Below are 19240 nucleotides of genomic sequence, written 5' to 3' on the forward strand. Positions count from 1 at the left end.
CTTATAAATATACAATCATGTCATCTGCAAATAGAGAAAATTTGACTTCCTCCTTTCCTAATTGAATACCCTTTATTTCTTTTTCTTGCCTGATTGCTCTGGCTAGAACGTCCAATACTATATTGAATAGGAGTGGTGAGAGAGGGCATCCTTGTCTAGTGCCAGATTTCAAAGGGAATGCTTCCAGTTTATTTATTTATTTTTTTTTTTGAGACGGAGTTTCGCTCTTGTTACCCAGGCTGGAGTGCAATGGCGCAATCTTGGTTCACCACAACCTCCACCTCCTGGGTTCAGGCAGTTCTCCTGCCTCAGCCTCCTGAGTAGCTGGGATTACAGGCACGCGCCACCATGCCCAGTTAATTTTTTGTATTTTTAGTAGAGACGGGGTTTCACCATGTTAACCAGAATGGTCTCAATCTCTTGACCTCGTGATCCACCTGCCTCGGCCTCCCAAAGTGCTGGGATTACAGGCGTGAGCCACCGTGCTTCCAGTTTTTTTGGTCATTCAGTATGATATTGGTTATGGGTCTGTCATAAATAGCTTTTATTATTTTGAAATATGTTCCATCAATACCTAGTTTATTAAGAGTTTTTAGTTAACAGAAACTCTTTAAAACTTGTCTATGTTGATCTCAAAATTTGGAAATCAAATTGTAGTAAAAATTTAAATAATCTGACATTCTGCAATGAAAGATGATTACTCATTGAACAAAGTTTTTAAAAATCAAGAAATAAAGAATGCCCAAGTCACTAGCCATACAAGAACATTATGAGGCATTTTAGCAGCAGATACTGGAGAAAATATAACTTTGATCAGCCTATACCCTTTGAATGTTTTAGGAGAAGAAGGAAAAGACCATAGTAAATTTAACTGGTCTCAAAACTACTGACTTTGTAATAGAATTTTTGAATTTTTTAAAGATAAAAGTCATTATTTCAGCAATAATGAACCATTAATATTCCACCAAACAATTTCTATCAGATATAGAAAGAGATGTAATTAGAAGGAATTCAACTTCAGCTACTCCAGTGAAAACTTTGCATAAATATGTTGTTTAAAATGGTTTTGGTGGTTATGGAGCTGTATTTTCATTTATTTCATGGAGTGCACAATGGATTTATTAATGGAACTACAAGTCTATGGTAAGTATAAGTTATGTAGGTGACAATATAAATTTTCATTATTTTAAATATAGAAAAACTTGTAAATATTCTAAATAATGAAACAATTTAATTTACAATATATGTACAAAGGGGCAAGGTTTAGCAACAAAAACTGCAGATTAAAACAAAAATACAATAGTGCTCTTTTATAACAGCACAATGGTAAAAGTACGATGTGTGTTTATCAACATAAAAATCTCTGAAAGTTTTGAGAATTGGATAAGCCAGCCAGGATATTGCTTATGGGGATGCACAAGTTAAAGAAATTTTATTATATTTAGATCATTACAACACATGCTTTATGTGTGGTACAAGTTTACTTCCTGACTTCTTTCAATGTTGATCTTTTGTTCTTGAGAGAAATAGAACATGGTTAGTATTAATAGTCTAGGTTATATTGGCAGGCATAGCCTATGGTATAATAATGTGAATCCTGCAAATAAAACTATATAAGTAAATAGAAAGATTGTATCATTTTAAGTGTGAAAAGGAGAAAAATAGATAATTTGTGAACGAACATATATACATTTAAAGCTTTAGTGGCTACATAAGGAATAAATGTACGGTTATAATACATAATTTACTAAACAATGCAAGTTGTGTTTTTAGTTGGTTATAATTAATATTGACAGTTTTTTTACACTATGAAGATCTGAGGGATGCCCAGAAAAATATACTCATAATAAAACAAAACACCAGAAAGACCTACCCAGTATTTGAAAGTCAAATAATAAATCTTAATTTAAACGACTGTAATAATTTGTGATTTTATTTCTCTGTTCTTTCACAAAATCACGGTTTCAGAATTTGTGTTTTTCTTTTTCAAATACTAGGGAATTATTTCCTAAATAGTATTTTAAATGTGCACTTTTAACGAAGTAATTGTGTTTGGAAAGGAAAATTAAAATATAAGCTTTGCTGTTGTTGAATGAACTTCCTTCTAGTCAACTTTTAACAGTGATTCCCATAGAATAAACTCACACAAAAATTATTTGAGCTTTATGAGTAAAATTTATCCTAGAATCATTTCATAGGGAAGCAAAATATAAGATAGACTACAACATTGAATAAGATAATTTACTACTATTGTGTCTTATGTATCTCCTCTATTCTTCCTCTGTTTACAGATTGCTTTCTACTAGTTTATTTTGTTAATTGGGTGGTCATTCCTGGACATTATAAATTTATATTTCTGAAATAAAAAAAGAAACCTAATATTAAAGAAAAATTTAGGTATATAAAACTTTTTTCTCAATACCTTTGTGGACATTTAGAAAGAAAAAACAACTGTTTTCTGAAACACAAAATAACATTATAGTTGAGAATATGCTTGCATTATAATGTATCACTCCACAATATCTTACAAGAAGTTTTTGGATTTGTAATAATATATGAATTCCTTACAGAGAGCAATAGTGGGAATTAAAAATGGTAACTAATCACCCACATTTAGAAAAGACGACTAGAGTTTAAGCAGTAAAAGGAAAAGATAGCTATATTTTTAGATTTATCTTTCATCCTTCTATCCTCTTTTGAAGTTCCATCTTTAATACAGTCAGGATAAAAAAATATGGATATAATAAAAGAATCCAATAAAATGAGAAGGTATAGGTAATAATGCTCTCCAAGAAAAGAGCTCGGATACATCAAAGTGATCTGTCCATATTGTAGTTAGCTAGGTGAACTATTGTATTTTTTTTGTTTGTTTGTTTCTAATTTGGTCTTGAGATCTCTATAACAAGAGTGGCTATAATCCCTAGATTTACACTTATGGGGCTCCAGGGCATTCATCAAGCAGGTATCCTGCAAGAAGTTCTAATTGATGGGTTTAGAGCAAGCAGGTTCCATGGAGTCATACTGTGACTGGGAGGTGGTAACTTTGGCATACCTGCACAATCCATACAGAGTATAGGAGTCAGTGGGTTGAGCCAAATAAGTTGTATCTAATTGTTCCTCAGGGATGTGGGTCACCAGGAGGTGGATGTACAAGGCAAATATTTGGGTCGACCATACTGAGGAACTGGGAGGAGGTGGAGAACTAGAAAGTTTGTCAAGAGCAATTAAGATTCCTGGTATGAGAAAGCCTAACTTTTATTAAAAATGGATGCTGAAGCAAAATAAAATTATAGAAATTAATTACTGCTATAATAAAGATAAATGGCATCTATACCCAGTCCTTATTTTCAGGGAAGGGTAGGTGGTGTGGAGGGAGAGGGCATAAGGAATGTTATAAGGAGAGATTTTAAAGAGAACATCAACAGGACTTGAGGATAAAAATTTGCTTCGGAAATTTAACGCTGATTGAGAGAATGGTAATGCCTTTGGTTGAAGTAATGAAGTTGGGAAATAGGCCAATATTTTTAAGAGAAGTGAGCAGGTAATGAGCCTTATTACAGGTACATTGAGTGAGGTGGTAATTAAATTTTCAATTTATAATATTATCAACATGTAGATATATGAAACTAGAGCTAAAACTAGAGATGGTGCAACCAAACATAAGAGGTGTCCACAAAGAGGTAGTAGTTGAAGCCACAATATATGATCATTTTATCCACCCCCAAAATGGAGATTAGTAGAACCAAATGAATTATATACCAAATATACTTGCTAAGAAGGAGTTATGAATTAGTATTTGGGAAACAGCCATTTATATTCGTATAATTTTACCATGAGTATATATTGATAGGAAGTGATCAAATGATAAAATTAAACATGACTTAATTTCTATTTTAAAATCCCTTTAATATAGGTTTCTCTTTGATCCATGGCTATTGCCTTCCCTGAGTATTTGTACTAATCAGTCCCAGCCCAGGCACTAAGAGAAAATAATAAATAACTTGCTCTGTCACAGAGATTCAACTTAATGTTTTCAGGATTAAATACATACATTGCTTCAAATGTATTTCATAAATATATTAAGAAATAGGCCGGGTGTGGTGGCTGATGCCTGTAGCCTCAGCACTTTGGGAGACCCAGGTAAATGGATCACTAGAGGTCAGAGTTCAAGACCAGCCTGGCCAATATGGTGAAACTCTGTCTCTACTAAAAACACAAAAATTAGCTGGACATGATAACACATGCCTGTAATCCCAGCTACTCAGGAGGCTGAGGCAGAATTGCTTGAACACAGGAGGCAGAGGTTGCAGTGAGCTGAAATTGTGCCACTGCCCTCCAGCCTGGGTAACAGAGTAAGTCTCGGTCTCAGGAAAAAAAAAAAAAAAAAAAAAAAGATATTTGTCACCTAGTCTAAAAAGAAACACTAAAATCTACCAAATCATTTTGAGAAAAATATAATTTATATGTGAAATGAAATTTTGGCAATTAGGATAATCCCAGTTAGTTATTGTTATAAACTGAATATTTGTGTCACCCCAAAATTCATATGTAGAAATTCTAAGCTCCAAGGCATTGGTAGTAGGAAATGTGGTTTTAGGAGCTAATAAAGCCATGCAGGTAGATGGCTTATGAATGAGATTAGTGCACTTATAAAGGAAATCCCAAAGAGATTTCCAGTCCTCTTTCTGCCATGTGAGGATACAGCAAGAAGTTGGCAGTCTGCAACCCAGAAGAGGGCCTTGACCAGAACCACACAATGCAGGCACCTTGTTCTTGAACTTCCAACCTCCAGAGCTGTGAGTAATAAATATCTTTTGTTTATAAGCCACAGACTGTGGTGTTTTCTTAAAGCAACCCAAACTCACTAAAATGGAAACATTGACTATTTAATCATTCATTCACTTATTCATTCAACAAATATATGCCTAGTTCATTATCTATGTTATACATCATGCTAAAAATTGAGAATGTGACTAAATGAAAAATTAACCCAGTGTGTGCCAGCATAGAGTTGCCATCTAGAATTGGAGATAAATATTGTATATAAAATCACACAAACATATTATAACAAAGTATTAGGATACCATGAATACAAAAGTATAGAATATTATTAAAATACATATTGTATATTACATATATTTTGGGAGGAAAGGAGGTCAAAGAAGACTACTCTGAGAAAGTGACCATTAAATTGGAACAGAAGTATGAATAAATGTTAGTTTAGTAAAGTAGTGTAAAGAAAAAACAACATGCCAGGCAGATTAAATTACATTTTAAAAGGGTTTGAAGTAGAGGGAGCCTAAAATTCCCTTAAACTGCAAAGAAAACATCATGGTTCAACCCCAAAGAGCAACTATAGGGGTGTGGTACAGATATTGACCCGTTTAGAATAAGCATCAGTCCTCAGTGTGAACTGATAAAGTTCATGTTGGCTAAGAAGTTTGATTTTACATAAATAAGTATACATATCTTCCAAGTGCACTGACAAGCTACTAAGTATTTTTGAACATTTTAGCACAAGCTTTGAAAGCAATCCAGTCTAGAATAAGATGGTAACTTAAAGTAAAAGAGTAATGATGCAGATGGATAAAAATGGACAGAATGAGTTACCTAATACTTAACATTGATTTAATATAAAATATGATACCTGTCCACAAGTATAAAGGGCCTGATATTTTATCCTACTTGCAAGACAAGAAGTTAGCCTGATGCAGCTTCATGGATGCCAGTAGAGGATATGAGACGTCTGTGTTGGAGACAACAGATTTTATTACTCATGGTGAAAATAGTAGTAACCAGAGTGTCAGCAATTATAATACATTGGTTCTTTTACCTCTAATTCCCACAACAATGTGAATTGGGTCTGTAGATGCAGTAGGTTGCCTTAGAAGAGAAAAATCCTGAATTTAGGGAACAAACATCTTTATAATTGGCTGTAGGCATGCCTAACCTTGTCTTAGAGGGAGACATTATCTCTGTTATACTAGACAATAAACAAATCTGCTCTTTGCTCTGGAGAAATGTTATCTTTATTTTCCAAGACAGATAAGCTATGTAAACATCTTTGAAAAAAATAGTCCAGGTCAAAGGCAGTAAGTAACACTACCTGTAAGTCACATAGAAAAATGGGAGACACATGGAGAAAGGTCTCCCCAAAGCACAGTGAGTTAAGAAATGAAAATCATCAGTAAATACAAACACTCCCTAAACTACAAATAGTAGTTTAAAAAGGTTTGGAGTGAGGAGGGTAGTGAGGACAAGATGATAATTTCAGTTCTGGCAACATTGACTTTGAGGGGCTTTTGAGAAATCAATGAGTGATACCCAGTAGATAGACATATGTGAGTAAATGTCACCAAAACAAATCTGATCTGGTGATATAAATTTGGAAGTCATCTTCCTAACACAGTAATGTAAGTCTTAGTTATGGATAAGGTTTCCAGGGGAGATAATAGCTCTTCATTGTCACATAGTCATGTGTTTCCAGAACTAAATCCAAATCAAAATACAACATCTCTATCTTTATATGCATGTTCAGTTGTTTTTATAATCTCCACATACTACTATGTAAAAAAGTAAAATGATTGAACAGGAAGGGATCTTAGACAATACCTAGATAATCATTATTAAGGTAACAAATGTTTTTTCAATATGTAAAAAATATATTTCTCCACAGAGAGAGACACATAGCACATATAAACTAAATAGAGATCATGTATCTCCCATATCAAGTTAAGGACACTTTGATATGGTTAATATGTGTCCACACCCAAATCTCATCTTCAATTGTAGTTCCCATAATTCCCATGTGTTCTGGGAAGGACCCAGTGGGAGGTAATTGAATTATGAGGGTAGATCTTTATTGTGCAGGTCTCCTGATAGTGAATAAGTCTCACAAGAACTGATGCTCTTATAAAGAGCAGTTCCCCTGCACATGATTTCTTTGCCTGCCACCATGTAAGATGTAACTTGCTCCTCCTTCACTTTCCACCATGATTGTGGGGCCGCCCTAGCCATGTGGGACTGTGAGTCCACTGAACCTCTTCCTTAATAAATTACTCAGTCTCGGGCTGACAACAGATTAATATAGTAAATTGGGACCAATAGAGTGAGGTGTTGCTATAAAGATTCTCAAAAATGTGGAAGCAACTTTGGAACTTGGTAACAGTTAGAGGTTAGAATAGTTTAGCGGGCTCTGAAGAAGTCAGGAAAATGTGGGAAAGTTTGGGACTTCCTAGAGACTTGTTGAATGGCTTTGACAAAAATGCTGATAGTAATATGGACAATAAAGTCCAGGTTGACATGGTCTCAGATAGAGATAAGAAACTTGTTGGGAACTGGAGTAAAGGTCACTTTTGCTATGAAAAGAGACTTGTGGCATTTTGCCCCTGCCCTAGAGATCTTTGGAACTTTGAACTTGAGAGAGATTTAGGGTATCTGAAGGAAGAAATTTCTAAGTGGCAACGTGCTCAAGAAGAAGCAGAGCATAAAAGTTTGGAAAATTTGCAGCCTGACAATGTGATAGAAAAGAAAACCCTGTTTTCTAAGAGAAATTCAAGCCAGCTGCAGAAATTTGCATATGCAACAAGGAGCCAAATATTATTCACCAAGATGAAGGGTAAAATATCTTCAAGGCATGTCAGAAACTTTCATAGCAGACCCTCCTCCACAGGCCTGGAGGTCTAGAAGGGAAAAATGGTTTCATGGGCCAGGCCCAGTGTTCCTCTGTTCTATGCAGCTTCAAGACCTGGTGCCCTGAATACCAGCTGCTTCAGCTTCAGCCATGCCTAAAAGGGACCAATGTACAGCTTGGGCCATTGCTTCAGACTGTGCAAGCCTCAAACCTTGGTGGCTTACATGTGGTACTGGGCCTGTGGGTGCACAGAAGTCTAGAATTGAGGTTTGGGGACTTCTGCCTAGATTTCAGAGGATGTATGAAAATGCGTGGACATCCAGGCAGATGTTTACTGCAGGAACATCTTCTAAGGCAGTGCAAAAGGGAAACGTGTGGTGGGAGCTCCCACAGAGAGTCCCCACTGTGGCACTGCCTAGTGGAGCTATAAGAATAGGGCCACCATATGCCAGACTCGAGAATGGTAGATCCACTGACGGCTTGCACCATGAGCCTGGAAAAGCCACTGACACTCAATGCCAGCCTGTGAAAGCAGCCAGAAGATGGGATGTACCATGCAAAGTCACAGGGTTGAAGCTGCTCAAGATCATGGGAACCTACCTCTTGCATCAGTGTGAGACATGAAGCCAAAGGAGATCATTTTGGAGCATTAAGATTTGACTGCCCCACTGGATTTTGAACTTGCATGAGGCCCGTAGCCCCATCATTTTGGCCAATTTCTTCTATTTTGAATAAATGTATTTACCCAATGCCTATATTCCCATTGTATTTAGAAAGTAATATTCAGAAGGGACTTGCCTTGTCTCAGATGAGACATTGGGCTGTGGAGGTTTGAATTAATGCTGAAATGAGATAAGACTTTGAGGGACTGTTAGGAAAGAATCATTGGTTTTGAAATGTGAGGACATGAGATTTGGGAGGGGCTGGGTGCAGAATGATTTAGTTTGGCTGTGTCCCCACCCAAATTTCATTTTAAATTGTAGCTCCCATAATTCCCACATTTCATGGGAGACATCCAGTGGGAGGTAATTGAATCAGGAGGGTGGATCTTTCCCATGCTGTTCTTTTGATAGTAAATAAGTCTCCCAAGAGCTGATTGTTTTATAAAGGGGAGTTCCCCTACACAAGCTCTTTTTGCCTGACACCATGTAAGACATGACATTGCTCCTGCTTCACTTTCTACCATGATTGTGAGGTAGAAAATGATGTCATGTGGAACTGACCCAGTCATGTGGAACTATGAATCCATTAAACCTCTTTCCTTTATAATTTACCCAGTCTCAGGTATGTTTTTATGAGCAGCACGAGAACAGACTAGTACACTCTTGATCCAGTTTAATCTCTTTATTTTATAGCTGAGGATACTGAGTCAAAAATGAGAAATTTACCTGCATAAAGTCATAAATATATTATATGAATTTAATGGGACAAACAAGAATTATAAGACTATGTTTCAGATGGTTCAAGGCTATTTTCCTAAATATCTCTAAATCTATGTTCACAAATGGAAGAGTGGTGGAGAATATAAACTCTTGAAACAAATCTACTGTGCTCAAATCCAGGATCCGTGACTTTGTCAGTCAGGGTTCTATTAGAAAAGCAAAACCAAGGTTAGATTGAAAGATATGGATGATAGGTAGGAATAGATAAAAGAGAACTAGATCAATAGATAGATAGTTGATAGATCTGTAAAAGCATTAATTTTGCAATTGTGGGAGCAGACTATTCTTGCAGCTGATGCAAGAGCTTGAATCCACAAGATAAGCAGTAGGGAAAGGAAGATGGGTGTAAAGTAGGGGTGACCAAGAACATTCGGACAGTATGAGGGCAGACTGAAACCCATGTAAGTCTTCATTGCCTCTAACCTGGATAATGTAGATGACACACAGAAGCCAAGGCTCTTTGTCATAGAGATAAACACATCATTACAGGTTAACGACTGCCTCATGCTAACAAGGTGAGTTTGCAGATCAGCAACAATGTGTGTAAGGGACAAAATAGCTGCTATTTCCCTTCCTTTCTCTAAATCTCTAAAGAATCTCATTTATGCTCCACTCTTTCCAGCAACATAAAGAAAATAAATTTATTAAAAATATAATTCATCCTAGCCAAGTTGGCAGATTAGAAAGCCACCATAGAGACTTGCAAGCTATGGGTTTTACAGCAAATTAATCAATTTTAATATCCTAATCCTTAAAATATCAAATAATAATATCAATCACATAGGGTTGTTACAAAGAATCAAATAAGTATGTAAAGCGTGTAACACACGTTTCCTAGAATATTGTTTATACTACATATACATTAATGTAGAGCCTCACAAATTTACTCTCTATTACCTAAAAATTTATCTTGGCACTTTCTCTGTAATCAGCTCTAATTTCACTTTCTGTTCCCATAGATGAATACCCTGGTTTTTAGCTAAAATTTTATAATTAGAAAGACAAAAAGGAAAACATTAATCCTTCTCAAATTATTACCTTCTTATCTTCATTTATTAATTGTCATTTTATATTACCGCTCTTGCTGTGTGTTATTATGCTGTCATTGTTGTTCTTGTTATTGCCTGGAATGTCTTCTCTTTATTTTTCTGTATACTCAAAGCCTTCTCATTTTTTACATCACCTGTTTCTACTTTTAATGCGCTTTTCCTCATTGAACTTCCACTTTTCTGAACTCATATCCTATATTTAGAATGCTTGTCATACATTGTTTGTGCTATACAAATTAGCACTTTGTTGTACACATTCATATATTATTAAGTGACTTGTATATATTAGTGTTGGAACTTTAACTGAATTCTAAGTTTCTAGAGGGCAGAACAAAGTCTAAGACTGCTAGTATTTGGTGGGAGGGGCCAAGATGACCAACTAGAAACAGCTGCCATCAGAGGCTCCCAACAAGAAGAAGGAAAAAGTTGATTGAATCATGCATTGTCAACTGAGGGATTCAGATTCTGTCACTGGGACTGACTAGGCAATCGCTGCAACCAGTGGAGAATGAGGAAAAGCAGGGTGGAATGAGGGCTCACCTGGGAGCCATATAGGAAAAGGGGAACTCCCACACCCAGCCAAGGGAGGCAATGAGTGATTGTGCTAACCTCTCTAGGAAAACACTTTTTACACAGATCTGTGCAACCCATGGGAGAGGAGATTCCTCTCGTGAGCCCATTCCACCAGGGCTTTGGGCCCAAGCAGAGTGATGCAGATTCTCAGTAGCCACTTGGCTGGAGACTACTTAAGACTACTAAGTTCCTGGGGGGAAGGGTGGCCATTATCACTGTGGCTGCCTGCTGCCTAAGAAGACTGAGCTTCCAGGGAGAGCAGCAGCAGCAGTCATCACTGCAGCTCCAGTCAGCCATTATTCTCCTGCTGGTGCAAGGGAGACTGGACAGTTCTGACCCAGGAGGAATTCCCCAGTGTAGCATAGTAGCTGTGGAAAATTGTGTCCAGACAGCCCCTTTAGGCCAGACACTGACTAACCCCTCCTCACTGGGTGGGGTCTCCCTGGAGTGATTTCAGCAATTCCCCTCAGGGATTTAGGGACAGAACGTTGATCTCCCTGGGACTGAGACCTTGCAGGGAGTGGTGGCTGTGGTCTCCATGGATTACCAGACTTAGTCTTTCCTTGTACTGGCTCTGAAGAATCTGGGCAGTCCAGACAAGTAGGAATCCTCTTGGGGGTGTACAGTGCACCCCCTCCACCAAGGAACAGCCAGAGTACTTCATTAAGTGGGTCCTGAATCCTGTGCCTTTTGTATTAGTGACCTCAACAAAAGACATCAAACACTTTAGACAGGAGAGTTCCCACTGGCATCAGGTTAGTGCCCTTCTGAGACACAGATCCCACAGGAAGCAGCAGGCAGCCATCTTTGCTGATTTGCAGCCTCCATGGGTGACACCTACAGGTGCAGGAGGGACTTTGGCTAATAGGTTCTGCAGTAGACCCCCAACAAACCACACCAGCTCTATGGAAAAGGGGCCTGACCATTAAAAGAAAAATGAACAAACAGAAATCATCAACAATAACATCAAGAAAAAAGTCCCCACCAAAAACCCTATCTAAGGGTCAGCAGACTCGAACACCAAAGCTAGATAAACTCATGAAGATGAGAAACAATCAATGAAAAAACACTGCAAATTCAAAAATCCAGAGTGCTTCCTCCAAATGATCACAGCACCTCTCCAGCAAGGGCACAGAACTGGGAAGAGGCTGAGATGGATAAATTGACAGAAGTAGGCTTCAATAGGTGGGTAATAACAAACTTCGCTGAGCTAAAGAAGCATGTTCTAACCCAATGCAAAGAAACTAAGAAGCATAATAAAACATTACAGGAGCTTTTAACCAGAATGACCAGCTTAGAGAGGACAATAAATGACCCGATAAAGCTGAAAAACACAAGAACTTTACAATGTAACTACAAGTATCAATAACTGCATAGAACCAACAGAGAAAAGAACTTCACAGTTTGAAGACTATCTTGCTAAAATAAGACAGGCAGACAAGATTAGAGAGAAAAGAATGAAAAAGAGAGAACAAAACCTTTGAGAACTGATATTATGTAAAAAGACTAAACCTATAAATGATTGGGGAACCTGAAAAAGATGGGAAAAACAAAACTAAGTTGAAAAAAATAATTTAGGATATCATACAGGAGAACTTCCTCAACCTAATGAGACAGGCCAGCATTCAAATTCAGGAAATCCAGAGAACCCCAATAAGCTATTCCATGAGAATATCAACCCCAAGACACATAATCATCAGATTATCCAAGGTCAAAATTAAGAAAAACATGTTAAGTGTATCCAGTGAGAATGGCCAGGTCACCTACCAAGGGAAACCCTTAAGAATAGGACCAGACCTCTCAGCAGAAACCCTACAAGCCAGAAGAGATTGGAGGCCAGTAATCAAGATTCTTAAAAGAACTTCCAACTCAGAGTTTCATATCCAGCCAAACTAAGCTTCATAAGTGAAAAAGAAATATAATTATCTTTGGAAACGAAATTGTTGAGGGAATTTGTCATCACCAGGCCTGTCTTGCAAGAGCTCCTGAAGAAAGCACTAAATATTGAAAGGAAAATCCATTCCTAGCCAATGCAAAAACACACTGAACTACAAAGACCAATAACAGTATGAAGCAACTGTATCAAAAAGTCGGCAAAATAACCAGCTAGAATCATGATGACAGGATCAAATTCACACATGACAATCTTAACCTTGAATGTACATCAGCTAAATGACCCAATTAAAAAACAGAATGGGAAGAAGTTGTATAGAGTCAAAACCCATCAGTGTGCTGTATTCAAGAGACATATCTCATGTGCAAAGACACACAGAGGCTCAAAATAGAGGGATGGGGGAAATTTACCAAGCAAATGGAAATCAGAAAGAGCAGGGGTTGCAATCCTAGCTTCTGACAAAACAGACTTTAAATCAACAAAAATCAGAAAAGTAAAAGAAGGTCATTACATAATGGCAAAGGCATCATTAGAACAAGAAATATATATGCACCCAATAGAGGAACACCCAGATTCTCAAAACAACTTCTTAAAGACACAGAAGAACACTTAGAGTCTCACACAATACTATTAGGAGACTTTAACACCCCACTGTCAATAGCAGATAATTGAGACAGAAAATTTACAGGAATATTTAGGTCTTAAACTCAAGTGGACCTGATAGATAATCCACAAAACTCTCCACACAAAAACAACAGAATATACGTTCCTCTCGGTGCCACATGGTACTTATGCTAAAGTCAATCACATAATTGGAAGTAAAACACTCCTTGGCAAAAGCAAAAGAACTGAAATGATAACAGTCTCTCAGACAACAGTGCAATAAAATTAGAACTCAAGATTAAGAAACTCACTCAAAACTACACAACTACATAGAAACTGAACAAACTTCTCTTGAATGACTCTTGGGTAAATAATGGAATTAAGGCAGAAATCAAGAAGGTATTTGAAACCAATAAGAACAAAGAGTCAACACACCAGAATCTCACAGCTAAAGCAGTGTTTAGAGGAAATTTATAGCACTAAATGCCCACATCAAAAAGCTAGAAAGACCTCACTTGAATCCACACCCTACAACACAACTAGAAGAATTAGAGAACCAAGAGAAAAAAAAAAAAAAAGCACTAACAGAAGATAAAAAATAACCAAGATCAGAGCAGAACTGAAGGAGATAGAGACAAGAAAAACACTTCAGAAAAGTCAATGAATCCAGTTTTTTGAAAAAATTCATAAAATAGACCACCAGCTAGACAAAGAAGAAAAGAGGAAAGAATCAAATAGACTAAAAAATGATAAAGGGGATATCACCACTTCCCCACAGAAATACAAAGAGCAATTAGATAATATTATAAACATTTCTATGAAAATAAATTAGAAAATCTAAAAAGAAAATGGATAAATGCCTGGACACATACAATCTCCCAAGGCTGAACCAGGAATCTCCGAATAGACCAATAACAAGTCCTGAAGTTGAAGTAATAATAAATAGACTACCAACTAACAAAAACCCAGGAACAGACAGATTTACAGCTGAATTTTACCAGAGATACAAAGAGAAACTGGTACCATTCTTTCTAAAACTATTCCAAACAATTGAAAAGGATGTACTTTTTCCTAACTTATTTTATGAGGCCAGTATCATCCTGATATGAAAACCTGGTAGAGATACCATAAGGAAACAAAACTTCATGCCAATATCCCTGATGAACATCAATGCAAAAATTCTAAATAAAATACTCACAAACTGAATCCAGTAGCACATCAAAAAACTTATACACTATAATCAATTTGGCTTCATCTCTGCAATGCAAAACTCATTCAACATATACAAATTAATAAATGCAATTCATCAAATAAACAGATCTAAAGACACAAACCACATGATTATCTCAGTAGATGCATGAAGGGCTTTTGATAAAATTCAACATCCCTTCATGTTAAAAATTCTGTATAAACTAGTTATTGATGGTACATGCTTCAAAATAATAAGAGCAATTTTTGGCAAAACCACAGCCAGTATTATGCTGAATAGGCATGAAGGTATCAAGCTGGAAGTGTTCCCCTTGAAAACCAGCAAAAGAAAAGGACACCCTCTCTCACCACTCCTATTCAACATAGTATTGAAAGTTCTGGCCAGGACAATCAGGCAAGAGAAAGAAATAAATGTTCAAAAAGAGAGGAAGTCAAACTGGCTCTGTTTGCAGGTAACATGATCCTTTATTTAGAAAACCCTACCGTCTCAGCTCAAAAGCTTCTTGCTGATAAGCAACTTCAGCAGTCTCAGGATACCAAATCAATGTGCAAAAATCACAAGCATAAAATCATAAATGAACTGCCATTCCAATTGCTAAAAAGAGAATAAAATACCTAGGAATACAGCTAACAGTGAAAGTCATAGACCTCTTAAAAGAGAACTAGAAACCACTTCTCAAGGAAATCAGAGAGAACACAAACAAATGGGAAAACATTCCATGCTCATAGATAGAAATAATCAATATTTTGAAAATGGCCATACTGCCCAAGTAATTTATAGATTCAATGATATTCTCATCAAACTACGATTGACATACTTCACATAATTAGAAAAAAAGTACTTTAAAGTTTATATTTAACCAAAAATGTGCCCATAAAAGTGAAGACAATCCTAAGTGAAAAGAACAAACCTGGAGGCATCACGCTACCCAACTTCAAACTATACTACAAGGATACAGTAACCAAAATAGTGTGGTACCGGTACAAATAAGACACATAAACCAATGGAACAGAATAGAGAACTCAGAAATAATACCACACATCTATAACCATTAGATCTTCAACAAACCTAACAAAAACAAGTAACAGGGAAAGGATTCTCTATTTAATAAATGGTATTGGAAAAATTGGCCAGTCTTATGCAGAAAACTGAAACTGGATCCCTTCGTTATACCTTGTAAAAGAAATAAATCCAGATGGATTAAAGGCTTACATGTAAACCCCAAAAGTATAAAAACACTGGACAAAATCTAGGCAATACCATTTAGGACATAGGTACAGGCAAAGATTTCATGACAAAAACATCAAAAGTAATTGCAACAAAAGCAAAAAATGACAAATGGTATCTAATTAAACTAACGAGCCTCTACAGAGCAGAAAAAAAAACTGTCATCAGAGTGAACAGACAACCTACAGAATGGGAGAAAATTTCTGCAATCTATCCATCTGACAAATGTCTAATATCCACAATCTGCAAAGACCTTAAGCAAATTGACAAGAAGAAAGCAAGCAACTCCATTAAAAACTGAGCAAAGAACATGAACACTTATCAAAAGAAGACATTTACGTAGCCAACAAACATCAAAGAAGCTCAATATCTGTGATGATTAGAGAAATGCAAATCAAAACTACAGTGTGACACCATCTCACACCAGTCAGAATGGCAATTACTAAAAAGTCAAGAAACAGATGCTGGCAAGGCTACGAAGAAATAGGAAGACTTTGACACTATTGGTGGGAATGTAAATTATTTCAACCAGTTTAGAAGACAGCATAGCAATTCCACAAAGTCCTAGAACCAGAAATACTAATTGGCCCAGCAACCCCATTACTGGGTATATCATCAAAGGTATATAAATCATTCTATTATAAAGATACGTGCGTGTGTATCTTTATTGCAGCATTATTCCAAATAGCAAAGACATAGAATCAACCCAAACGCCCATTAATGATAGACTTGATAATGAAAATGTGGTACATGTTTACAATGGAATACTATGCAGCCATAAAGAGAAACAATATCATATTTTTTGCAGGGACATAGATGGAGCTGGAAGCCATAATTGTCAGCAAACTAACACAGGAACACAAAACCAAACACCCCATATTCTCACTTATAAGTGGGAGCTGAACAATGAGAACAGATGGACACAGTTAGGGGCATAGTACACTCACATTAGGGCCTATTGGAGGTGGGGGAAAAGAGAGCATCAAGATAAATGGCTAATACATTAGAGCTTAATACCTAGGTGATGGGTTGATAGGTACAGAAAACCACAATGGTACATGTTTACCTATGTAAAATACCTGCACATCCTACACATGTATCCCAGAGCTTACAATAAAATAAAATTAAATAAAAAATAAAAAATTAAATTGCAGGTATTTTATGCAATAATTGAGGAATGATAATTTGCTGAGTAGGGTGAAAATACTTTTTGATGGAACAGATAGTAAAATGAAAATTCAGAATATGACAAAAATGTCTTAATATTCTAATGGCAACTTAAGTGTTATAATGAATTGTGAAAATTAACAATATAATCAGAATGTCATGCCTCTGAGAGATAAAGCTGTCCATTTAATAGAAAACAAGAAGCTTCTGGCTCTCTACTCCTCCTGTTCCACAGATAGCCGTCTCTTGCCTCTTATCACCAGCCACATCCCTGAGACACCATGGGGAAGGTGAAGGTCGGAGTCAACGGATTTGGTCGCATTGGCCGCCTGGTCACCAGGGCTGCTTTTAACTCTGGTAAAGTGGATATTGTCGCCATCAATGATCCCTTCATTGACCTCAACTACATGGTCTACATGTTCCAGTATGATTCCACCCATGGCAAATTCCATGGCACTGTCAAGGCTGAGAATGGGAAGCTTGTCATCAATGGAAATCCCATCACCATCTTCCAGGAGCGAGATCCCTCCAAAATCAAGTGGGGCGATGCTGGCGCTGAGTACGTGGTGGAGTCCACTGGCGTCTTCACCACCATGGAGAAGGCTGGGGCTCACTTGCAGGGGGGAGCCAAAAGGGTCATCATCTCTGCCCCCTCTGCTGATGCCCCCATGTTCGTGATGGGCGTGAACCATGAGAAGTATGACAACAGTCTCAAGATCGTCAGCAATGCCTCCTGCACCACCAACTGCTTAGCGCCCCTGGCCAAGGTCATCCATGACAACTTTGGTATCGTGGAAGGACTCATGACCACTGTCCACGCCATCACTGCCACCCAGAAGACCGTGGATGGCCCCTCCAGGAAACCGTGGCGTGATGGCCATGGGGCTCTCCAGAACACCATCCTTGCCTCTACTGGCGCTGCCAAGGCCGTGGGCAAGGTCATCCCTGAGCTGAACGGGAAGCTCACTGGCATGGCCTTCCATGTCCCCACTGCCAACGTGTCAGTGGTGGACCTGACCTGCCGTCTGGAAAAACCTGCCAAATATGATGACATCAAGAAGGTGGTGAAGCAGGCGTCAGAGGGCCCCCTCAAGGGCATCCTGGGCTACACTAAACACCAGGTGGTGTCCTCTGACTTCAACAGCGACACCCATTCTTCCACCTTCGATGCTGGGGCTGGCATTGCCCTCAACGACCACTTCGTCAATCTCATTTCCTGGTATGACAATGAATTTGGCTACAGCAACAGGGTTGTGGACCTCATGTTCCACATGGCCTCCAAGGAGTAAGACCCCTGGACCACCAGCCCCAGCGAGAGCACGAGAGGAAGAGAGGCCCTCACTGCTGGGGAGTCACTGCCACACTGAGTCCCCCACCACACTGAATTGTTCCTCCTCACAGTTTCCATGCAGACCCCTTGAAGAGGGAGGGGCCTAGGGAGCCCCACCTTGTCGTGTACCATCAATAAAGTCCCCTGTGCTCAGCCAAAAAAAAAAAAAGAAAAAAGAAAACAAGAAGCTTCTAAGTAACATATTCTAAGGCAACAACCATGTACAGGTCAAGAGTGACAGTAGAAGACTAACATTTTGTTGTTATTTAGAAATGCTTTTAAATGGTTAGGTTGAATTTAAACATTTCATTTTAATTAGCTGTAATATATATATATATAATAAAACATAATTTTATACAATTTATTTTGAGGTTGAAGTCTTATAGAAGAGATAAATGAGACAAAATACAAATATTTAAATTAAATGGTGAGATTTTAAAGGTCTGAGATGTGGCAGGGCAAGCAAAACTATTGCACTAGGAAAATTCAGAATGCTCTTAATGCCACTTAAATTCTATTTCTCTTAAGTAACAAACTTTAAGTTTCATAGATATATATCACTCATGGTTCATGTAATATAAATTATGAAATTTAATTATCTCTAAAACAATATTGACTATAATATGCACCACTATTTTATGTACCGCTAAGAATAAGAAAGCATTGTCAATTATAATTGGAATCTCATTGATTGTAAATATATTCCTATTTAAGAGATAATAAAAGTATGAAAAATGTGTCTTGGAACCAAAAAAATCAGGTATGTTTCAACCTTTTTTTTTTTTTTTCAATTGTATTTTAGGTTTTGGGGTACATGTGAAGAACATGCAAAATCACTGCATAGGTACACACGTGGCAGTGTGATTTGCTGCCTTCCTCCCCTTCACCTATATCTGGCATTTCTCCCCATGCTATCTCTCCCCACCTCCCCACCCCCACTGTCCCTCCCCTATTTCCCCCCAACAGACCCCAGTGTGTAGTGCTCCCTTCCCTGTGTCCGTGTGTTCTCATTGTTCAACACCCGCCTAGGAGTGAGAACATGTGGTGTTTGATTTTGTGTTCTTGTGTCAGTTTGCTGAGAACGATGGTTTCCAGGTTCATCCATGTCCCTA

The 19240-nt window shown here is 37.6% G+C and overlaps 1 protein-coding gene across 1 annotated transcript; it reads left to right on the top strand.

The window, feature by feature from the left end:
- The first annotated feature begins 17079 nt into the window (after positions 1–17079).
- On the top strand, positions 17080–18102 carry LOC105725496 (glyceraldehyde-3-phosphate dehydrogenase-like). The gene has a single exon (XM_064360352.1). It carries the CDS (start codon positions 17080–17082, stop codon positions 18085–18087), a length of 1008 nt encoding a protein of 335 aa, XP_064216422.1. The 3' UTR covers positions 18088–18102.
- Positions 18103–19240: the final 1138 nt, after the last annotated feature.

The sequence above is a fragment of the Aotus nancymaae genome, unplaced genomic scaffold, assembly GCF_030222135.1.
Source record: "Aotus nancymaae isolate 86718 unplaced genomic scaffold, 86718_ANA_hifiasm-v0.15.2.pri h1tg000004l, whole genome shotgun sequence".
Taxonomy (NCBI): domain Eukaryota; kingdom Metazoa; phylum Chordata; class Mammalia; order Primates; family Aotidae; genus Aotus; species Aotus nancymaae.

Bases quoted from the DNA above. Each gene is read 5' to 3' on its own strand.
- LOC105725496 (XM_064360352.1), top strand. From the start codon at position 17,080: ATGGGGAAGGTGAAGGTCGGAGTCAACGGATTTGGTCGCATTGGCCGC.